Consider the following 15,583-nt stretch of genomic DNA (forward strand, 5'->3'; position numbering starts at 1 on the left):
TAGCTCTCCTTGCATCTATGTTTTCCATACAACAATGACCTTTTCTTTCCTTTCCTCAGTTTAGGACATCATTCTGTGTTTGCAGTCTTAGGTAATACTGAAGTTGACTGGCTATTTTGACTTGTCAGACAGTTTTCATTGCACATCTTACCCAAAAAAGGGCAGGTGGAGGAGCTGGTGGCTACAGTGCAAATGAAGATACTTGGAAGTAGATACAAGCACAGGAAATAATGGAATAAGGTCCTGAAATATATTGCACAATGAAAAATATACATATATGGGATGGATAAATAGTACCATTCTGCATGCAAGGAAGGGTTAATATCTTGGAACATTTAGTAATGTTTTCAGTCGAGATATGCACTACAATATGGCATTTAAATTGATCTATTAGCAATAAAGAAATTGAACAGTGATTTTTTTTTAGCCTGTGAAATTGGCAATGGAATAAGACTTAGAATCTCAAAGTATATCCCAGGGTGAATATATCAATTTAGGGATGTTAAACATTCCTTGACATTTAAAACTTTTTTGCTTCCTCCTCTTTTCTTTCTCTACCTTTCTTTTTATTGCATATGGATGGGAAATTAAGAAGGGCAACCAGTCAATTCATAAACCACCTTTTCAATGTCTGTACTGCTGTGAAATTAAGATCACAGCAATCCTAGTGAATGTCATAGCCCTTGTTCTTGCATGCTCTGTGAGGGTACAGCAATTACTTCATTTTAAGGCTAGACTGTCTTGCAATTTGTTAAGCTTCTTTTGCTTATAATTTCTGTACCTATGTCTGTGAATTTACAAATTTGACTTTCCAAACTATGGTAAGTTCATTAATGCATTGAAGTATTTAAGAAAAGACATATACAGCTGAGGATCAGTTGCATAGGATACTGAGGAGCAAGTCAGCACCAAGGAACAAGTACTTCTGATCCAACTACTGACATGTTGAATTTCATCAGGAGTATACAGCAGTTCTTGAAGTACATTAGCTAATGCATTTCTTGATCTTCCATGTGGTTTCATATGTAATATCAAATAATTTGTGCAGATGTGTGAATTCTTGAAGTGACATGGAGTTAATAACACTGAGTTATTAAAGCAGTAAGGTCTTAATTTATTGCTAAAATATGAATAATCATACTGCTTGTTAGGAATTGGACATAACTGTCTGAAGAACTGCATAAATAATTTCTCCCAGATGTGCTCGCAGTGAGTTGTTATCTACTTTTTCATCTTCTCTGAAGCAAACTAGCTTTTAGCTAGTTATAGGCTGAAACAGATTGCTAGATCACATGGACTTGTAGACTGACTCCGTCTGGCATCTGATATTGGATATGATTCAAGAACACTGTCATAGTTTCTGCATAGATTTACAGAATGTATTTCACAATAGTCTCCATCTTGTTATTCATGCTTGATTTTTTTTATCAGTCATTTCCTTTGCCGTATGTGTTATTGTTTACACACATTAGCAAAAATTATGGGATGATGCATCTTTATCTGCCATCACAGGAAAATATTCATGATTTTCTGCACTAACAGAGTTTGCTGCAAGAAATTATTAATTTTACACTTGGGGCAGATTTCCCAAAGATCTGACACTAAACTGTGTTACTTAGGCAGTGAGAATAACAGCATAGATTTGAGAAAAAGTAGACATGAATCCCTCACATTTCCAAACATTTGTGGCATTTTTAATATTCAGGATTTACAGAGAAAATATAACAGTAAGAAAAATCCATGTGAATATGATCATTTGTACCACCCTGTTGCGGCAAATTCAGGTAATTCTGAAATGTAAACACATGGGGGGGTTTAGGTAAAATTTGAGCACTTGTTCTCTTGCCCTGTAGTTTTGCTCAAATAGCTGAAGAGCAAGAATTAGAAAATAAGTACAAGCAAGAAGGAGAAATGGGATACAAGACCAAAACTACTGCTAGACACAGTGATGGAAAAACTAGTCTCTCACAAATCTTCTGTATGTTTTTCAGCACAAAAAATAAATGTCTTTTCTTTCAGTGCAATACAGCTTGTAACACATAAATCAGAGGCACACTAGCAACCACTTATTCTTTAGCCTAAACTGCTTTCTGGAAAATTTCAGGCATTGAAAGTAAGGATTATTTCCTAGTGTTGTGCAAGTCCATCTAATTCTAGTTCCTCTCTTTCCATCCTTGCATCTGAATCTCAGTATTGTGTGCCTTTTATTGTTGGAGAATTTAGTTAATTTTAAATTAAATCAATCAGCTATTCCCCTACAGTAATTAGACACTTTGAAATATTGAATTGCCCCACAAATTGCATAGCTCAATGTGGGTTACAAATAAGCGTGCATTTGCCCATTGTCCAGCAATGACATCTAAGAAGCCTGTATTGAAATCAGCAGATTAGCATGATTTGATGAATAAATACAATGTGACAGATCCCAGCTAATACAAAGCAATACAATTGTGCTTAAATCGGTGGAATGGTTCCTAGGTTATACTAGCTGAGTGATATTTGTGAAGCACAGTAAACACATCTATAACTGTAGAATTGCTAATGCTGCCAGTTATAAAGCTTTTATGCTCCAATACATTTGAAAAAAAGCTATGCTTTTGCTTGTCTTTGTATTTCAATCTTCCTTTCTTTTAGGAGCCCTTGTTTTGCTTTTTTCTTGTTACATTTTTTAACTTTTTCCCCAGCTAGGGGAAGCAACTATAATTATTTCTCTCTAGTATAATGCAAGTCCTTGGATAAGTCATGCAATGAAACCTGATTTGTTACTAGTTGAACATAACCCCTTCAGCTGGCGATCAGAAAGACACTCAACCATCTCAGCTTTAATGCCAAATCTGATGACAGGAGATGGGAGTAGACACAATATTCTTGGCATGCTTCCCTGTTTACAAATCCCTGCTTTGGAACCACATTATTTTGCTCTGTGATGTTCTTACTTCCAGGAGTGTGGAACAAGGTAGACTTCACAATAAAGCCCAGAAATATTTTATTTAATACAGGGACACAAGTAAGAAAATGGCATGGTTGCCTCTATAAAGTTCTAACATTTTTTCTTTGAGCTTTCTCATCATCATTTTGATTTTTTTTTTTCACTCCGTGTGTGTCTCTAAGCCTCTATGTGATAATGGAAGGAAAATACTAAGTTTTAACTGAGCAAGGTATAATGGAACAGCAGGGAGCTTGTGAGCCACTTAAATTAAAATGATGAGGAAGAAATAGACATTAATTATCTCAGGCTGCATTATCTTTTCATTTTGCAAGCAAGGAAATGTTTAACACCCCAGGAGGAAAAGAATTAACTTCCTTTGAATCTTTCCACAGTGAACCAGTGCCCAAGAAGCAAAATGCTTTACTTTGGACTGGAGAGATAATTTTAAATCACATGCAGGGGGCAGGTAGATGAAAGATCAGAATCTAGTATATGCACTGAGCAAGAATGATGAGATGAAAAAGTAGACAAAGAAGAGACTATGTTCATGTTCGCTCTGTCCCACAAACCATGACCTCTTCCACAGTCACAAGGACCTATTTTCAATTTCAAGGCAATCGCTATAAATGTTAATAATTGCCTTTACCTCTTTTTCTGTAGCTTAGCTTCTTGCCCCATTACCAAAACCATTTAGTTTCACAGTAATTCATTTTCTACATAATCTCCTTTCGTGTCCCATGTTTCCTCTATTGTGTTTCACCTTGGGCAGTACATCATGTAAATAAAGCCTATATCCATAATCGCTTTACTATACTGCTTAAGGGAATTCACTCTTGAAAACTCCATTCCAACCTGTGTCCATTATAGTAGATCTCTTTAGTCCTCATTAGATGGGACAAGTGGGGGAATGTTTTAAAAGCTATTTCAGCATCAGTGATGTAACCTTGAGTATCTATTCAAAACTTTTAGATGTATTTAAAGGATGAGCATGAAACAGATAAAGGCATCTGAGAAAGAAGTTCATCATACTGTATTTTGATTTCAAAAATTCTTGCATTTGAAATAGTGTTTAAGGACACATTATAGTAGTATAGACACAGATCAAATGGACAAAAACATGCAAGAACTTGTATTCCAGTATTTTTTCAAATTAGAAATAGGGATTTAACATACTAACAGCCTGGAAAATGTGCATATTGATATTTAAGGCAGAAATAATTGAGTTAAGGCAGAAGTGGTTGAATTTTGTATTCTTCCAATGAGCAAGAGAGCTCCTAGCTTCACAGTGTCTGCAATGTGACTACCTCAGAAAGGACAGAAACAAATGATCAAATATTTGTGTAAAAGAGGTAGTATTTTTAGCTCTCTTTAGCATTTAATGTAGTTAAGAGGTGTATATTGTCTTTTTTAAACCAGATTTGACTTTGAGTTTGAGTTTACGATTCTGTCAAGTTCTTGTGTGTGAAATGAAAATTACATAGTTCCCTTCTACTTCTCTGAAAGCCAAATGCCTGTGAAAGCTTTTGACACTCTCTCATGTCATCTCATGTTTATTTGATGTGTTTATTGGTGGTTTTCCATTCTTGGTCTTAAATTTCAGTTTATAACAAATCTGAAGCCCTTCTTCATTGCAGTGTTAGTAGAGAACTGTATTCATGGGAGAAAGCAGGTAGAAATGCTCTCTCTCCTGTGTACTAGATGGTGTAAAAATACTAGATAACATGCTACCCACATTTTTTCCTTGCAGTTAGGGACATATGAAATTAGTTCCTTTAACATATTTTATTAAATAAGGGAAAAAAATAAAAATAATAATTGCCTTCTAGCCTAGAAAAAGCCGTTAATGTTCTTTTCCTCCCCCCCTTTTTTTTTTTCCTTTTGTTCCCAAGCTTCATTCTGACTTGGACAAGGGAGTGGGCACTGTTAAATACACCCTTTCAGGAGATGGTGCCGGCACGGTTTTTACCATTGATGAGACCACAGGAGACATTCATGCCATAAGGAGCCTAGATCGAGAAGAAAAACCTTTCTACACACTCCGGGCTCAGGCCGTGGATGTTGACACCAAGAAACCACTAGAGCCTGAATCAGAGTTCATCATCAAAGTGCAGGACATTAATGATAATGAGCCAAAGTTCCTGGATGGGCCTTATGTTGCCAGTGTCCCAGAAATGTCTCCAGTGGGTGAGTAAGAAGCTTTAAACACTTGATAACTAATTGCATATTACTTAATTGTCTCAATGTGCATTTCCTGCTGAGGAAAGAAAGAGATGGCTGAAATGAAAATATAACTTCTAAAACTTATTAGAAATGTCTCGCTCTGTGCTTAGAAATATACAGATTACGGTTTTGTTTTAGCTTAATTTGCTTATTTAGGAACTCATTCTCCTGCAAAATGAGTGCTTATGAATTTAAGTCTCTGAGGACAGGAGGAGAAACAGAAGATATTTAAGAGAGGTATGCTAAGGTCCAGGGGTTCTGTGTACCCCCAAACCTGTTATTTCACATGATGAAGTGTGTTCCCCTCTCTTCCTAGTTAACGTTGAGTTTGCTGTACAAAGTTAGATGGTACAACAGCATCTTGCCATTTACTGTTCTTGTCTTTGTGGCTGTTAAACTCCTGCAGCACTTGCATGATCCTGTAATTATGAATTAGGGGACAATTCTTTATCCAAGTCCTGCTACACTATGGGTGCTGAAAGTAACGATTGCCCTAACCTGGCTCTCCACAATGCAAGAATGGGAGTCAGAGAGGCTCAATAAGACTGGCTCAAGATCTAAAAAACCTAATGTCCAAGAAAATATTGAGTGCATTGCATTCTTAAGTCAAAAAAAAAGAGCGATTGGAAACATGGAAAGTTTTCAAAAAGCTAGTGTACAGCGGAAAGAATAATTTTCTCTCTAAAGAAAGGTGGACTGTAGTAAGGATACTGAAGCACTGGAATAGTTTTTTGTTTGAAGAATTTTCACAACACGATAGACATTTGCCAGGAAAGATATAAAAAGCATTGATCCTGCTTTGGAGCAGGAGAACAGTCTAAATGGGCCCTTCGGGTCTCTGCCTGATGGCTGATTCTGCAGTGGTCCTGAGCAGTGTGCTTGCAACACAAGCACACTGCTTGTGTCCTGCTGCCAGATGGCAATTCAGGCTTCCCTGCGGGCACCAGAAATTAATTCATTCCGGGCTGGGAGGCCTTTAACTTCCCAGTGCTAGTTTCAGCTTATTGCCATTTTCTCTCCTAAGCTGTCTTTTCCCAGTACTTCACAAACCAGTACTAGTCATTTAGTACTCCCTATAGATGCCAACAGTTTTGGAAGTTTTCTGACTCTGAAATGTACAGAGGGGTCCTATGGCCCCTTCAGTTATGCAGCTCAGATGATGATGTTCTGAAAGATAATCTGGGAGGCAGCTAGCTATCTACACAAGTTGCTGTATGGAACTAATGATGTAGTATTTTAAATTTTTTGATAAAGAGTGGCAGAATATGGTAAAATGTGATATGAGTAGACATGTAGAGATGATCGCATTAATGTCATACATGTGTAGAGACGAGTTCACTATAGTCACCCATAGAGGTGCATCTGTAGACTCACTATTGTTGCACTATTGTTGTTGCCCCTATAAAGGTGCCTAGTAATATTACTTATATTATTTATAGATGGAAAACATTTGTTATATTTTGAAGTCTATTTCTGTGGCAAGTTCAGAATAAAATTTTCTCAGCGGTGAAAGTATGGTTAGTTGTTAAATTGTTTTTAAGACTTGATCAGAGAGAAATGAGCAAAATAATAATACTGCTATTTACACAGTGGAATGCAGTGCATGCATTCATTCTCTCACTCTGTTGTTCTCCCTCCATCTTCCTTTCTTATTTTCATAAATATGCCTGTGCAGTAACAGACAAAATGCCAACAGTGGTTTTATTTCATGGGAAACTCTTTAAGGTGTGCCATGCATTGTGGCTTTTACATTGACTGGGAGGTGCATGACTAAATGAGATGCAACTGAGTATGCTGTGTCACGCATACAACATTTTAGAAGAAATGCTTTTCAATTTATTCTCCTTTGGAAAAACAGCAGTAGATGTCATGGCAAAAATGCATCCACTTGATCCACTTTATTCAGTCACATTCACTGCCTCTAGAAGATTTATTCATAACAGCTTTTACTTTCCTCTATAAGAAAAATAAAAGAAGAATGAAAATTGATCAGAAAAGACAAGGCAAGGAAATAGTGCCCTAAATGGAGGCCTAAACTCCAATTAGTGGTTACTAAAACAGATAACAATTTTTGCTGTTGGGTTGTCTTGCAGCAAAAATATCCAGAAATGCCTTCTGTCACCTGTGATGGGCCAGGAGATTGTGCCTTCTCCAATGTAGGTCTCTCCACTCTCTTGCTCTCTCCTACCCATGCTTTTGCTTCCTTATGCAAGCATAGATTTCTCAGAGGATCTAAAACTACTGCTCCCTATCATCAGTACCATTTAGTTGCACCTATAGAGATGCCTAGACCTACCACTGCCTGAGGCTGACATTGAAAATCACTTTGATTTTTTAGCTGGTGCAGCCTATGGTTGTCTTGGCTTAGGCAAAAACCCTGATAAACTCTTCCTTTTATCTATTTTTTTACACTTTCATTTTCTAGTTGCCAGTTTTCAATTCCCGAATGTCCTAACTTCACTTACTATATTTTTGCAACAGTATTTATTATGAACTGTGCTCATGCACACTGTTTCCGTTGTAGGAAATGCACTACAACATGACTTTTTTTCCCCCCTTACTAGTCATTTCTATGAGCCTGACAAGCTTTTGTGACTAATGACTTGCTGTCTTTTATTGTTGCATGGAAAGGTTTACTCAATTTGGTAGTTTATCCTAAGGTTATTGGTAATAAGGAGTAAAATATGGATGCCAGACTTCACGTTGAAAGGGGAATAGCGGGGTAGAGAAGTAGCAAATAAAATCCTCAAAACTTAACACCCAATGTAAACACATAGTGTATATTCCATTTGGACAGTGAAATAAAGTGGATTGTATAAAACACCCTTGAGGTACCACAGTCTGCAGCCATAAGACAGGATTGAGTGGGGCTGGGAAGTCTTGGGAAGAAAACTGTCCTGGAGACCACTTACACACATTTTAGAAATTTTCATGGCTGCACTGTTCTCAGTTTTGTACACATCTGTGACCTTCGAAATAATTGCTGTCACTGAAGCTTTGGCAGCTGGAAAAATGCCGTAGCGTTCATCCCCAGATTCAGTGTTCCAGTCAGAGAGTTATAATAAAATTGCATGTCAACGATATAGATGGACCTTGGTGAATTTTTACTGGAAAAGGTAAAAAAAGATGGAAATTCATAGGATCCTCAATATCTGGTTTTCTCCACATAGACATGACTTTGTTGTTTTATTTTCCATGCATGTTTTAGGTGGAAATTTATTTTTTCCCTTCAAATTCACTTTGAGGTTCTATTAAGATTTCTTCTGCAGTTTCTGTACACTGGGATTTGTTTGTTTTTCCCTCTCATCAATAGCACTCCTTAAAAAAGATTATGGTGATGCATATCTTTTAGCTTTTTCTGAAGAAGAGATAATGTTAGGATTGCCATTTTTACTTAGTGGTGCATTCTTTACTGGTAGCCAAATTCCTTGATATGCCTTTTACTAAGAAAAAAAAATGTTAGCAGGAAGTTTACTGTGTTCTAAAACTCTAATTTAAGCCCACTACAAAGTAGGACACCTACCTGTTTTATGCCAGAGGCTTGAATGGCCAGCTAGCCTCACTCCTTCCATACATGCACTGTAATCTGCTCACGTATGATGGAGAGGACAGTCAATCACAGACATAAACTAAAAAGATATTTTCTTGAAAAGCCCCTTGGTTACCGACTGGTGTAACATGCAGGCTACTGTACCCATCTATGACTTCCATTATTTCTAAGTGTGCATAGTTTCTGTATTGTTGCAGTAGGATATTGGTAAGGTTATCCCCTTATTAAAGCTATCAGTCCAGATGACTGAGAGTAGGGGCATACCAGCGTTAAACACGCATTCAGGGAAAGACCTTATTATATATTTTTATATATTTATACATAAAAATGGGCACAGAAATACATCTGCATTTCTCATGCATTTCTTTCACTGACTATGCTGGTTTTAATTGATCATATGTATTACATGTGACAAATTTATAACTTCTACTGTCACAGTCTACTGATTGTTTTCTAAGGTATTTCCATTATTCCTCTATGCTTATACACAGACCAGCTAGGGCTGTATTAAACCTATCAATTCCATAACACATAGATTCCATGTGTTCTTTCCTAAGCAATTTCATTTCATACCTTTCCACTAGATTAACTCTTTAATGCTTAGGGGGGCTCTACAAACTCCAGATCACTGTGGCAATTATTCTGCCTTTTTGGTTATTAATTAACGAGTAATGGATTATGTTCACATTAAATAGCTGTAGTACTGATTAGGCTTAAATACTCTGTTTGAAACTGCCTCAATTGTAACACTACGTTCTAACACTGAAATGGTCAATGATACTAGAACGTTGCTATCAGGTTATTTCTACTGGGTATCCTCTGTGGTGCAAGGCAGCTACTTGAAGAGTGTTACGGATTTGCTTCCTGTGATACTGACAGCCTAAACATTGTCTCTATAAATGTTCTGGCAGTTTTCCTTCTGAAGTGAATACTAATTGGCTTATATTTCAACACTGGCTTATATTTAAACATTGACAAAGGCTCATATATATACATTCACAAATGGAACATATGTTTAATATATCCATCTATGTAGGTTCTTGTGGAAGGATTACAATGTGTAGAAAACTAACTTGATGAACTGGTGGGTAGGAACCTGCATTCTGGTTGGGCATAGCTTAGTACCATGTGCCTGAGTGCCTGTGAGAGAAGCTTACACTGCGCAGAGGCTGGGGAAGGAAGGACTATAAAGCATTGGGGCAAATACTGAGTGATCCTTCCCTTGATATAGATTCCTAGCTTCTGGCAATATACTTTTAAGGTCTTCTAAAAGTATACCCAGGCTGTTGCGGAAGGTAATACTTTGGGAATCTGCAGAGGCCAGAGAGATTTTTGAATGGTATTACACACACTCATTGAGAGCTAACTAGCAATATAATCTGCCAGCCCCTGTCTGCAACCTCTCCGTCTCTACCCTGGTCTCCATGCTTTTTTCTGGTGTTATCGAGTCCTCAGAGACAATGATAGGAATTGGATGTCATATTCAAGATACAAATATCTTGAATATTCTTGTTTATTCTCTTTTCCTTATCTAATAATTCCCATCAATCATTTTCCCTTTTTTGTCCGCTGTTGATTATTCAGATGAAAACTTCTGAGGCTTCTCCACACTGATCCCAAGATCAAGAGTTAATAGGTAACTGATCTACAACCTACCTCTGTGAAAGTACTGATAAAGTATTTTTTTCCCATGCCTCTTACTTTGTATTTCTCAGTGTGAAATCCCCTGTCCCCCATTGCTTGTTGCATTAAGATTCCTCTGTAACACTTTCCAGTCAAGCTTTCATTTTGTCAAGCTGTCACCTGCTTACATATTCTCTTTTACTGGCAACCTATGAGTTCAGATCCAAGTGAGATGCCAGTGGCAACCCACCTTTCATATAAAGACTGGCAATTTATTCCTACCATTTGATTTCTATTTTTATTTGGATGTTATCTTAGAAAAGGCTATTCTTTTTTAATCCTTTTTTTTTTTTTTTTTTTTTTTTTTTTTTTTAAAGATCCTTTGCTTAGGAATCTTGCTGAAAGCTTTTTGGAAATTTAGATACTGTTTATCCATGCAAGTAATCTAGAGCTATATACACAATTATTCACCCAACAGTTTTAACAGGTTTTGTGAAGAGCGGCTTTCCTTCACAAAACTGTACTGACTGCCCCCTTACAAGGCATATCCACATGTCCTGTAATTTGGTACTTCATTACAGAGTGTACAAATTCATCCATTGCCTGAGTCAGACCTGGTGCCCTAGGTCATACAGACGACTTTTCAGAAAAATTCATGTCCCATCACTACTGCACTGACCATCAGACTAAGTTTTATAGCCACTGTAGAGAAAGGTGAGTTTTAAGGAAGGAGCAAAAGGAAAGGAAGGTATGGCTGCTTAGCCTTTTGTCAAAGAGTTTTTTCCCATGTATAAGAGGCATTGCACAAAAATACAAAACAAAACAGAACAAAAATTAAAAAAAAAAAACAAACACTGAGATGCTGAGAGAAAATTACAAGTAGGCAGTAAATGCTTTTGAAAAAAAGGGGTTTCTTGACATTATGATAGTTCACTAGGTAACCTAGGCAGCTTCAACTACTGTGAAAAACCTTACAGAAAAACCCTTTTAGATCAAAAGGGCGGAAGAAATCAATGCAGAGAATCAAGGCTTGCTTAGTTAAAGAATTGTGGCTATTGTTATACTCGCTGTGAGTTTCATTTCATACACCCTGGCTGTTGGAAATTCTCAGCAAAACAAGGAAATTTGGCAAATACTGTTAGCTGGGAGAATCTAAAATGTAAGCTGTATAAAAAGAAAGCTGTGACAGACAGGACCATACAAACATGCACACAGCAAAGGGTCTGAGAAGCTTTTGCTGTTAAAAAGGTGAGACATTGGATAAATGTTTTTTGCTAGCTGGTTTCACAGTCCCAAAATGTCAGTGTCAGGGCCAAATTCATGCAAAGCATTTGAGTCTTACTTCATGTATATCCAGACCTACTTTATTGTGTTTAATGAGGTGGGCAAAGTTAAAAACTCATGTGACAGCAGATAAAGCCATCATGTTCCTCTCCACACACTGACTTTACCCCAGCTCAGTAGTGTAAATCAAATAACATTTTATATCTCATCACACCCAAGTCTTTTGATGCAGATCCCTCTGTGTGGTTAACCAATCAATGCTTTCATTATTAAAATTAATCTACTTGGGTTTGCTATAGGTGTATATGTTGGTCATTTTAATGGTGCTGAGTATTAGTTCTTTTAGTATATAAGGATAAGCTTTGTAATTATTGGTACTGTCTCATGGTTTGCATAGTCATCTTTAGGTTCAAGATATATTGCATTGGAGTTGTTGGGATTATGTGTTATTTTTTTGTCAATGATACTATTGCTGAGGGAAAGGTATTGGCATGTTTTAGTGTAGTATTGAGAGATGTAGGAATTGTTTTTATACAGGCATATAGCATCTCTAAACATAAAACATGTTGTATTGATAGTTGTTTTAGTAGCCACTGATCAGCTGTAAATGTAAAAAATTAACAAGAAGTTGTTTTTTCCTTACCACAAAGTGACTCTGAACATTAAATATCTTTTCAGCAAGAGCTGTTCTTTTGGCCACCAAGAGGTTTTAAAGATTAGACATATTTTAAAAGTATTACTGTTCTCAGCCACTGAGTGATTGTAAAAATTAAATATGTTTTATAAAAGCTGCTTTTCAAGGTACTGCCTGCATGGCTATTAACATCATTTTTCTTTAAAGTTGCTTTCCAGCCAGTGAGCTATTTTTTTCTTATAAACTCAGTTCTATTTATAATTTTTCACAGAAGAAACAAGTGCAAGGTTTCACTGGCACAAGGCAGCTCTTCATAAAGACACTGCAGGTAATGAGAACAGGCCAAAATTAAAATGGATTTTTATGGATATTTTGCATGGACATTGTGTGCGTATCTAGTGTTCTTCTCCCCCATTTTTGTGTATATCTCTGCAGTAAACCAAAATAATAAAAGCAGACATGAGTGATATTTTGTACTAAGATAACTGGTCTAAGACATCAGTCACTGATGGATTGTATGAATCAATCAAGTCATCATCAGCCCTAGAGGAGGACAAAACAGAAGGTAAAATACTCTCAAGATTGCTAAGCAAATGGGAGTCACTAAACCAAATATGATTAAGGGCTTTAATTCTGTGTACAGAAATAACTCCATGTGGCAAATTAGATGTAATCCTAGGAAGGCCTGGAGTGATAAGAAAAGTGTTTGTGAGAATCTGGCTTAATAAGAGCTAGGAGAAAAAAATCACTGATCACAAATATTCTGTTAAGGACAAATTATTCTCTGTTTAGAGAATCCCGTAAGGTTTAAAGTCTACAGCAAGGACACTGCAGATAAAAATAATACCTTAGGAAAAAAAAAAAATTACATAAAACAGAGGTCTAAAAATATCTGCAGAATGAGGAACAGCACATATTAAAGTATCTTTAAATGGCATGTCAACCAATTAGTAAGTGTATCTGTCTGTCGACCTTGGATTTAGTGAATCCTAGATGTTTAATGTTTCTCCTTATTTGTAGTAAGGAACAACATAGATGGGCAGTGCAGTCCAATGTCTTTCCCATACGCTGTAAATGTTAAATCATAACTAAGGAACCATTAAAGATCTTATGGGACTATGAGCCTGACGTCCCTCCAGCCTTTGATCAACAAGGGTCCGGACAGAGCTGGTTGAAACCCTTCCACAAGAGCCATTTTTGCTGAGTTTCTGTAGAACTGAAAGATACACACATGTAATTCTGTCAAAACTTTTTATGAAAAACCAGATGGCTGCCTGGTGAGTCATCCCCCAGGTTAGCTGGTGACTGGCAAATTAAACAGGTTGTTCCCAAATTAGTAGAGAAGCATTCTTTATATAAACCTGACAAGCCAAGCACTGGCTGGCTGGAAGCCCATAGGCCAGGCAGTCTTCTCTAGAGCTGGGAACATGGCTGGTTTGTCTGTTCTCTGATTTCTCTGCCGCACAGTTGATGACAAGGCAGGTTGCCGTGCTTCCCAGACAAGCTAGTCAGCCTGCAAGCTAAGCAGGTCATAGCTACGTAGGAAAAAGATCAATGGAAATGAAACAAACTGTCCTCTTTGCTAAAAACTCAGCAGTGCAATACTGTTTTCTGGAGTGCACAAATAATTCTTTTCTGGAGTCAAACAGGATGAAGTGAAAGGCCAAAACTATCTGAAATATCCCACCCAGTAAAGCAGTCTTGCACTGTCCAGACATCCTTACTTGCCAGTTATGTCTAGGGACCTTTTGTGCAGAAGCCAGCAGCAAAAGTGAAATCATTAAGGGTTGTAGAGGAGAACACTGGAAATAAAGATGGGTGCTGATTTCAGGCAGGTGTGAAAGTACAGAATGATAGCAGAGGAAGAGGGAAAGCTTTACAAACTATACAGATTTCATTTCAGGAGCTACTGGAGAGAAATGTAACACTTTTAATATTGCCTTGGACTTGATTCAGACTGTCACTCCTAAAGAGACTGCTATGGTTTCTGTTAACAGACCTCAGGACCATCCTTTTCATAAGAAGCTTAAAGTATATTAATAAATACATAAATGACACTCAAGGTATGAGTGAGACTATGAAGCAGTCTTGAGGGAGAGGGAAACAGCACGAAGCAGGCAAGCATCCTCCAGCAAGGACTGCCTGACACATCAGTGTGCACCAGTCATTGATGGAGAATGTTGCGGATGACCTCAGAGGTGTAACTTCAACTAACCATCTGCATCTTGGTACACAATTATTTGCAGCTGGTGATTTTCACTGGAAATAATTGGTTGACTGTTAGTCATGCCACTGAGGCTGGTGTGATGTTTTGGGGGTAGAGATTCTAACTGAAACCCAAGAGTCAATCCAGTAATAACCAGGTCAGGATATCTATAGCTGGAGAGTATCTCCTCAATCATATCCTTCATCTTCCATCTATGTTTATTGCTGTTAGTACAGCAAGCATCAGTTTTACCGTTTGTTCTGATCCAAAGGAATATCCTAGCTTATTTGAAACATAAGATAATTACATATCTAGGTCTCCCATATTGTAGGAACATCACCTTAGAAGCCTGTCTATCCTCCTGTCACTGTAAATGGCCAGAAGTAGAGGTTAGGAGAAAGTTAAACACACATTTAGATATGTGTTAGATTATCCTGTCACAGTCTGTTTGGGGGTAGGTTTTATCCAAGCACACCTTACTTACTTATTTTTTAACTCTGTTAAAAAAGGTTGTTGTTAGAGTTCACAAGCATGTCAAATATTTCTCTAATCCCCATTTTTTTAGGTCTAGTGACTGTACATTCTCTAAATCATTCATGTCATTCTACAAAACATTACCTTTTCCTGTTTTTAACATTTTTTGACTTTCAGTCTGGAAGATAAAAGATTAATAGGAACACATAATTAAGCTTTAGTATAGTCCTAACTACTGTACACATCTCTATCATGCCTTGTTTATTTGTCTCATTTCTAAATTAAACAGATGAAATCTTTGAAGTTCTATGTGGAAACCTTTTCATGTCTCAATCACTTTCACTGCTTGCCTCTAAGCCCCCTTTATTTCTGCTGTCCTTTTAGCCATAGGGCAATGGTATTCAATATTATCAACAGTCTGGAGAGAATTCAGATGAGAAAGACGCCTATAAGGCAGGTTCAAGTGCTCAAACCTGCAATTTATGGTCTTGCAAGAGACGATACAGACACAGATGCTCAAATTATCAGCCCCACTTGCTACTTCTCTGGTTCAGTAGCTCCAAATTCATCCACTTTTTCTTGCTGCTTTCACTCCATATCAGTTCATGCCTGAACACAAACCAAACCCTCTCAGACAGTTTTCAGCAGATGTTTGATAGTCCT

General features: G+C 37.3%; 1 protein-coding gene across 2 annotated transcripts in view; it reads left to right on the forward strand.

The window, feature by feature from the left end:
- The window catches only part of CDH12 (cadherin 12), a 169,430-nt gene that overhangs the window by 31,874 nt on the left and 121,973 nt on the right, over positions 1-15,583 (forward strand). For both annotated transcript variants that reach the window (XM_075706280.1, XM_075706281.1), the window contains exon 2: positions 4,819-5,113. In XM_075706280.1, the coding sequence (XP_075562395.1) occupies positions 4,819-5,113 (295 nt within the window). The remainder of the gene's footprint in view (positions 1-4,818; positions 5,114-15,583) is intronic.

This window comes from Pelecanus crispus, chromosome 2, assembly GCF_030463565.1.
Source record: "Pelecanus crispus isolate bPelCri1 chromosome 2, bPelCri1.pri, whole genome shotgun sequence".
NCBI lineage: Eukaryota > Metazoa > Chordata > Aves > Pelecaniformes > Pelecanidae > Pelecanus > Pelecanus crispus.